The sequence below is a fragment of the Zosterops lateralis genome (genome assembly GCF_965231275.1).
Source record: "Zosterops lateralis genome assembly, chromosome: 10".
Classification (NCBI taxonomy): domain Eukaryota; kingdom Metazoa; phylum Chordata; class Aves; order Passeriformes; family Zosteropidae; genus Zosterops; species Zosterops lateralis.
Window position 1 is genome coordinate 17724580 of NC_139770.1, and position 9009 is coordinate 17733588.

Below are 9009 nucleotides of genomic sequence, written 5' to 3' on the forward strand. Positions count from 1 at the left end.
ACAGAGCATTTTTTTAGGCAATTAATAGGAAGAATCAAGGAAGGAAAAATTGATTATGTTGTCTTCTTTAAAGAAAGCTGTCTTAAAGAAACCAAAGTAAGTCTTTCAGATAGAAAGGGGAGTGGCCGCTAAGGAGGCTGAGATTGCTTGTGAAGGACCATGCCTGCAGTCACTGGAAAGGACAGCCTCACATTTCCGGACAGCCTAAACCAAGGCTGGTCCAGCTTGCCTACCAAGGATGGATGGCTTCCACCAGAGTGGTGGGAGTGTAAGTCTGTCTAACCTGTCCTTATCAAACCAGAAGTGGAAGCTGCACTGCTTGCTCCAGGCAATCTCCAAGTACTTTGCTCTCCTGCCACCTAGCCTGAAACTTTCTTGCTGACACTGAAACCTATGGCTATTTTCTTATCTACTGCAGACAAGGAACAAATTGTTTCCTTCCTGTGAAGGCTGTCACAGGAGAAGGCTGCAATAAGCATTCAAAAATGACATAACTGTCCTCTCTTCCACTCCCTAATTGCCTGGTAATTCTTACAGGGAGTACTGAGCATTTTCCAGACACAGCTCCAACATGCCTGTCTTGAATTACAGAACCCAAAGATCAGATGTGACACTTCAGCAATGGTGAAGGAACAGTCCTGCATTATGTCATTCGTTTTGTGGGCAGCTTTCAGACGTTTGTCACCACTGAACCATGTCAAACCTGCGACTTCAAACAACTTTTCTCCATGAAATCACTACCACAGCTACCGTTCCATGCTGAGGCAACACCTGCTTCTTCAATAAGCATCTGCACCTATTGAATAGAAGTCAATTTTCAACCATACCTTCAGCTTGACAAGACTATTTGACTTCTGTTCTCATCCCCCAGCCTAACTGCACCTTCTTCTAAATCCATCTCACAGGCATCATGCCTCTCACATCTACGTTTCCAGCTAGTGACTTCCACATGGCCATGAAACCTGTTCTGAAAACTCTCATCACTTTCTATCAAAAGGTGTCCATTGTGGCACTCACACTCTCAGGCCATTTAACTTCCTATATTCCTTTCTTAGCAGACTCCTGGAGAGTGGACATCCATGATTCAGAGAATCACAGAATAGTTTGGGTTGGAAGGTGACCTTTAAAGATCATCCAGTCAAACCTCAAACCTACCAGCTCATATGCTTTGGAGCTTTTGCTTGTTGCTATTAAAAAGGTAAGATGGTCTGACCTTTCTCCATACAGTGGTGCCATGGGATCATTATTATGTTTCACCCCTTTTCTTGCAGTTTAATTTTGAGGAACTCCAATAGGTCTACCTTCCACCATGATCTTCAGACTTTTGAGCACACACCTGAAAGCACCTTTCCAACATGGAGGGTAATACCTCTGCCTTTATTTCTTTGCCTGCTCTTTATGGAAAATTGTTCCTCTCGTGGTTATTCCAGCTGCTGGAGTAACTCCCCAGAAGCCCAATTCTGACACCCTTGCTATGAATCACTGATGTGTGTTGGCAGCATTTTTCTGCCAGGAAAGCTGCACAACAGCAGCATAAATTGGGCTGTGCACTTCTCCTCCTTGATGAGCTCACCTCCTTCATTCCCTGAGCCCTGCTTTGCCAGGCAGAGGCTGGGCAGGTTGGACATGGCTGTTTCAGCTGCCCTGACAGATGTGGTGGGTAAGCTTCTCATGCACTTCAGCATCCTCCCACATTCCAGGAAGAACTGGTCAATTTGTGCAATATGGAAACGACAGGGCAAGAGAGGCAGGTGAGGGAAGGGCAGAAGGAAAAGGCTTCCTTCCTCCCCATTTTACAGTGGAAGAACAGGTTTATTTAATTGCTTTTTAATTTACGAGAATTAGACTGCAATTTTGTGGGGTGCAACACAGAGCCTGCACCTGCAAATGTCTGAGGAAGGTGTTTTAAGGATTAGGTAGCATCAGTGTCTGTGGACAGAGGGAAGAAAAGGCAAGTTAAGAAACAGAGAAAGGAAATTTTAGGCAGTTTAGAAAGACAGGGATTACAGCTTCAAAACAGATATCAGATTCCTCTGAAACTTACTCTACTTTACATTTCCTAAGGTTCAGTGTTACTAAAGCTGTTTATGGGTAGAAGAATGTGCCACAAGACAGCAGTTTTCCAGCAGCACAGCATTAGATGGTCACCCTGCCCACACACCCACCCATCTCCCTCAAGCACCACCACCTCTTAGCTTTGACCTGCTGCCAAAACCAAATGAGTCAGTGTTACAAGGGCCTGCATGGCTGCTGGATACCCGAGGTGTTCTGCAGAGATACTGAGGAGGAGGAATGGGAAGACTCTCACACACTTTTGCCCCAGCACACCAGGCCTGAGGAGATCCTCAAGAGAAGCTTAACTTAACCTAATCCAACCCAACAGAATCTTGCAGGAATGGCCAATGACCATGGAGAACCAGGACTTCACTGTCACATTTCTTTTCAGAGCAAAAAGCTTGTTGTCACGTTAAGGTTTTATTTTAGAAATTAACTATAGCCTGGAAGTTTGACACCATAGATTAATCCCTTATTTCTACACAGCAGCATCATGAATCCAGTCAGCTAATTTTGCACAAAGATTAGTTCCATGGCAGAGGTCTGTTCTGAGAGGCACAGAGCAGCAGGGCTTCTGGAACACAAACAGAGTAACACCATACTGTTTTCAGACAACTGAACTTCTTGCTTTAATCTCTTATAATCAGGCACCAGCACAGGGTGAAGTGGCTTCTTTGCCAGCAGACAGTTCCAGGATTTGAGCCAGAGTAGTTTCCTAAGGTAGTGCTGAATAGAGCTTTGGGTTAAGTACCATCACAAACCTACAAGCACCATGTACTAAATTGTGCCATTGTCCATGTGCTTCCAAAAGGCACAGAGCCCTGTACGGAGAGGGGGATGCATTCCAGCTGTGGCTGTGGAGAGGCACATGGGAGGACACCTCAGCAGCCAGCCTGCCCCCGGGAGGAGATCTGCAGATAAGATCCTCTTAATTCACTTGCTGCCTCACTATTAGTTGCAATTAGTTCAGGCCATACCGATGTCAGTCTGTTTCTGATGGAGAAACTCTCAAGGAGACCATCATGCAACCTGATGTTGCCAAGTGCTGCTTCAAGGCCTGGATCTCCTACTCCACTGAATGAGCCCCTCTGTGGCTGCAGCCCCCTTGGCACAGCCCTGGTGGCACTTTTTGGCAGGTGCTTGCAAGCTTTAATACTTCAGCCAGTGCCAGTTCAAAATTCACCCTGGCACCTCCCACCTGCAGGTGACATGAGTGTCAGCTGTCCCTCTGTAAGGACTCCCTTCTCCCCAGTCATTTCTTTCAATTTTTTACTTGCTCTGCCCTCTGCTTCACGCCACAGATGCTGCTGGGTGGGCTGTATATTTGTCAGGGAGCAGGTTCCTCACTGCTAATGCCTCTGGGCTCTTCCCACTGCAAACATCCAGGCTTTGCTCTTGTGGCACAGCTGAGGGGTCTGACACTGACTCCTCCTGTAAAATAAAGCAGCCCAACACTCTCACTTTGCAAAGGGAAATGGCACTGGGGAATACTAAAGAGACTACACCTCATAAACTGGTTAAGTAAGCAGTTATAATTCCATCCAGTGGAGCAAGCTGCAAAGGGGATAAAAATGACCTGGCCTGGGGTGATAGTGACCACTCCCTGTGTGCCAGAACCCACAGGCTCAGGGAACCCTATTAACAGTGGTTTGCAACTGCCAGCTGTCTTCAAAATGTAGGATCAAACATATTTTTTATATCTAGCAATAATTTCCAAAATTTAGTAATAAAATAAGTAAATTGTCAATTTAGCTCCATATTAAGGCATTCACAGTCCTCTACATCTAGACCAATAGAAGTTTACCTTGGGAAAGTAAGTTGGACTGGACAAACTGGACCGATATAAAATCATTTAAAGCAGGAAAGTGAACAGCCATTTTAAATAAAAATTTCGTGGTTTAGACAACACTACCTGTACCCTCTAGACCTCAGATTTACTTGCCATAGCAGTCATTAGTCACCTTCCACTGCCCAGATGACCCATACACATTCCCTGCAGAGCATAAAAATGAGATTAATTGAAAGAACTGGCTGTCCAAAGGAGTTTTCCAGAACACATTTTCTCTGGCTTCTTGTCTGTTAAATCTACTCCTGTTCTCCAGAGACCCAAACAAGAAAAATGACAGCATATTAACTTTTATTATTCTGGTTGATATCTGAACTAATGGCCCAAGACACTCAGCAGAATTATAAAGCAGTAAGTGGCTCACCTCCAAGCACTGGAATTAATCCCAGGATCCTGACAGCTCCTCATTATGAGGTCCAGTGGCCTCCAAAAAGATGACTCAGGCTGTGAGCCAGGAAGCACTGAGTCATGACGCTCATCATCATCATCATTGGTGTAAGGACCCAGGCTGCCAGCACAGCCCCTCGTGTGCCCCTGTGCCAGCACCCACTCCCTCAGCACCACACAGGGTATCCTATTGCCATCAGCAAAGCTTCACAAACTTCTGTTAACTCCAGGTGCTTCTGCAGCAAGATCCTGAAGATGAGATGGTAAACAGCACACACCTGTCTCTGCAGCCTGTTCTGCAGAGGGGATGCAAGGCTGCTCCCTGAGGAGAGGCAAACCCAGTGCTAACAGATCCTCACAGGGTTGCCACAAGCTACCTGAATCTTGGATGTGACTGTCACTCAGGGCTGGCCAAAACCCTCCAATTAAACTTTCTCATTCATATAGATTAACACTATGCCCTCCTGGCTGCTAAAACCTCAAACCAAAATCTGGACATGTGCAGGATAGTCAAGCTCCCTGGGCAGCCACTCCAGGTAGGGGAGGTCCAAGACACGGAGCACGGGAGAGATGCTGGGGAATGTGAGCCTTGTGCTCAGCCCATTGAAACAAGACACTGGATCTCATGTTTCCCCAGCTGCAGCTCCACACTGAGGAGCTTCCAAAAGTTCAGCTGCATCCTCTAAGGAGACAAAGTGAGGCAGAAATGCCTTGCTGCCTCTTCTCCTAGCAGTGCTCATGGGGTTTTTTCACAAGGGTTTGCCCCTCCTGCTGAACCTACCTCAGCTACTGCCAACTTACTCCTGCATGGAAAGGGAAACAACACGAAACAAAGTGAGCCTGCAAAGCAATTTAAAAAGAAAAAGCAAGACTCTGAGGCTGATGCAAAAATCCATTGCAAGGAACCACCACAGAGGAAAAACCTTGACTCAGGCTCTAGAGCAAGCATGCTTCAAGTGACCAGCCTTCCCATCACAGTAAAACCAGTGCTAAATCTATATCTTGCAAGTAGTTGCCCACATTTTTGGGGACTATAATACATCTCTGATGGATGTGCAGTTTGTACCTATCTTCTCTGTTTCTGTTACCATCACCTGGCTGTTATTCTGGTTATTATCCTCACCTATGGCACAAGCAAGAACCATACAATCACTAAACATCATCAGGAAGTTTGTAAACATTGTGCCAGTTGGGACCAGTTCTGACAGTTAAGGAATAACTACAGTGTAAACATGAACTGTACTCACTGAAAGGCAGGAAGACAGATCTCGAGATGATAAAGCATCTGGGAAAGGAAGAGTGAAGAAAAACAAACAAATCTCTACAAAGAACTTTGACTAGAAGGTTGTTTTTTTCCTTTGTACTCTTTCATTCAGGCTATCAATTTCAGGAGCAAAAGTCCACCAGATTAGAGATAAAGCTCTACTTTTTAAATAGATGTGGCCTTTATTTGGCCCCTCACAGAACACCAACTTCAGGTAGTAAGTTGGTGTTTTTAAGAGCACAGCTTGAGGGTTTCCTACAAAGCCTCAGGAAAAGATACCTTTTAGCTGTTCCAGAAATAAATTCCTTGTGAAACAAACTAATAATAGAAAGCAGTACAGAAAAGAACTAGTATTAGGCAGAGACAGGATAATTACAAGAAGGTCCTCTCTTGTCTTCTGTAGTAATAAACCCAGACAGTTTCTCAGCTAAAAGCCCATAGATTCAGTATCTAGTCCAAGCCAGGATGTATACCCAGTTAGTGTGTTGGATTAGCACCATCCTGTATCATCCACAGACACCAGAGTTTGAATTTGAGGTATTACAAAGTGATTCTAAATGATCTGGTAAGCAAGGAGCATCAATAACATGGGCTAGGTGACTGATTCAATAGTTAAGAAACACATGCACCCACAGCTGTCACATCTAAGCATTTTATTCCTTGTCTCATCTCATGGCAACTCCTGTGGGGCAGGCAGGACTGATTTACAAAGATTTAGAAACACAGCCACTCATGCTGCTGCTGGCCACTGTAATCCGGCCTCGTGGCTTTGTTTTAAACACACATTTAAACTCCAGTTTATATGTAAACAAAGATGACGTTGAATTGTGAGCAGCACTCCTGGCACAAATACATCCAGTAATTAAAAGCCTCCTTCTTCCAGGGGAAGAGCTGTTCTGTCTTTTTACCCCTTTGAGACATCCTCTCTCCTCTCCATGCAGTTTGGCATCTTCCCCTACCCTGTCCATCCCCTCCCAAACTGCCATCAGCTCCCAGCCCTCAGCTCCCTCTCCCAGAGTCTCTCCAGCTGGGCCACCCTGGCACAGGATCCAGCCCCTGTCAGGTGTAGGGGCCTGAGAGCTGGCACTGAACAAAGGGGGATGTCCTGGAGACATGGAGCTGTGGCAGTACCATCATCCATAAGCCATTCACATCTCCCTCACTGCATGCAATGTGCTCTGTTTTTACAGTATAACCTAGTGGTTGTCCAAGAACTTACACAGGAGAACCTAAGAACCTTTAAGACATTGTGACAGTAAAGACAAAGCAGTGTGAAAGTTACTACCTTATAGAAATCAACTGTCCTGATGACAAGGACTTTGAAACTCCCAGGGAGGGATGGATGAGCACAGAGCCACACAAGACTCCAGGAGGGAAATACAGGAGCAGCACTTCAGCACCTTTCTGAAAACATCTGCAGCTGGCAGCAAGAAAATGCCACTGTCCATAGAGAATTCATGGCCAAAGAATTTGTTATGTAAATGAGACTCCTAAACCTGCTTATTTGCAGATACATCAGGGTAACCTCAGGTCACGTAGCAACAAAGCAGGGGGCCTGAGCCTTAGCCTAAGGGAGATCCAAATTTGGTTTTCACGTTTCTTGTCAGATTGCAGAAGATCCTCCTTGTAAAAATGAAAACTGTAGTTTTCATTTCCAGTTTCAATGAAAAGGAACATAGAGAGCCTGTCTTTATAATTCTAGCACTTCACTGTTCAATCTATTACTCCCATCTCAATTTTGGGAGTGTTTGAACCCAACTTTTGTGTTTCAGAAGTGTCATAACTCTATAGAAACAAACTCTTCTGCTTCTATATCCAAGTTCCGTGGAGTCTCACCCAGAACACATTCACCCTTCACATAAAGTTAGTTGTGCCTTACTCCATGAAACCCAAAACGAGTGCTCAAGGTGAACAGCTGCATTCATGGAGCATTAACTTGGACAGGATTTTAGTATCAACACTGCTACATGAACTACGTCACTGTTCAAAAGAAAGCAGTGACAGGAAATCTTTTAGGGACTTACCTGCATAGTTTACCCAAAACAGAGCTTACTGTAGTTCAGAAGTGAACAAGACTGACCTATATTAATTGAGAAAGAGTCAAGAAGCAGCAGCTAAAGAATTTTAGATGCCTGAAATGGAAATCTAAGCACTGGATGTGGAACAGGGAAGAGTAAAATAGTATGGAAGGGAAAGAGTGGTAGAGTTGTGACATTCGTGGCCGGTCCATGTTTATATTGCAGGTAGAGTGTGGAAGCCCATTATCACACCTTCTTTCCGAAAGGCACCACAAAACGATCTGCTAATGAATTCAAGTCATTACAGTACGAGAAAAAGCAGGTCGCCCGACCTGTACACACGGGTTGCATCATACCCTTCCTTCCCTGTTCCCTTCCCCTACACGGGGAATTACAGACCGTGCCGGGAAACGCCGGGACCTGCCGGGCCCGTCCCCACGGGCACCGGGGCTGCAGGCAGAGAGAGGGCTGAGCTCCCCGAGCCGGGCCCGGCTGGGGCACAGCCGCACGCCATGGGCGGGCAGGGCCGGGGACAGCAGCACCGCGGCCGGTGCGCCCTGCACGGACAGACCCCGGGGAGCAGCTGCTCCTCCCCACCGCATCCCGGGCCGAGGCTGCGGTGCCCCCAGGCCCTTCTGCAGCAACTCCGGCTCGCACCGACCGCCCCATCCCGAGGGCGGCAGCGATGGGAGAGCGCGGAGAGCCCCGAGACGCCTCCCGGGAAGCCGGGATGAAGCCGGGATGAAGCCGGGATGCAGCCGGGCTGCGGCAGCGCGCAGCTCTCCCCGCTCCAGCCCCAGCCCTCCCTCCCTCCGTCCTCCCGGCCCGGGCAGGCGGCGGGATGCGGGGGACCCTCCCGGGGCGTTCCTGCGCGCACAGCGCCGGGGGCGGCTCTGCTGAGTCACAGCCGGGCCCCCCGCACTCACCTCCGTGCCGCGGCCGCTCCGCGCCCCGCGGGGATCAGCGCGGCCGGCGCCGGGCGGGCAGCGCAGCCCCGCGCCCGCTCCATTGGGGGCACCGCGCTCCCGGGGCCCCTCCGCGGGGTCGCCGCTGCCGCCGCTCTCCTCGCCGGCGGGGAAGAGCCCGCAGGAGCGCTGGAAGCGCGCCACGGGCTGGGAGCTGCGCAGGGTGCCCAGCAGGCGGGCCATGCTGCCGCCAGCTCCGCGCAGCGCGGCCCCAGCGCGCCCCGCCGGCCCCGGGGCCGCGGGCAGGTGCGTCTGCCCCGCCCCGCCCGTCCCGCCCCGCCCGCACCGGTGTGATTACCGCCCCTCCCGCACAGGAGAGATGTCCCTCCCGCAGAGATGCGATGTCCCTCCCCTCTCGCTCAGGTGCGATGTCCCTCTCGCACAGGGGAAATTTCCCCCCCGCACAGGTGCGATGTCTCTCCCCTCCCGCACAGATGAGATGTCTCTCCCCTCCCGCACAGGTGCGCTGCCCCG

At 48.8% G+C, this 9009-nt stretch overlaps 1 protein-coding gene across 1 annotated transcript in view; it reads right to left on the reverse strand.

The window, feature by feature from the left end:
• SGPP2 (sphingosine-1-phosphate phosphatase 2) overlaps positions 1-8718 on the reverse strand; it is a gene marked incomplete at its 5' end in the record, with an annotated part of 35221 nt that extends 26503 nt beyond the window's left edge. Inside the window, one exon of the mRNA XM_083869052.1 lies at positions 8497-8718. Within this exon, the coding sequence (XP_083725178.1) occupies positions 8497-8718 (222 nt within the window). The remainder of the gene's footprint in view (positions 1-8496) is intronic.
• Positions 8719-9009: the final 291 nt, after the last annotated feature.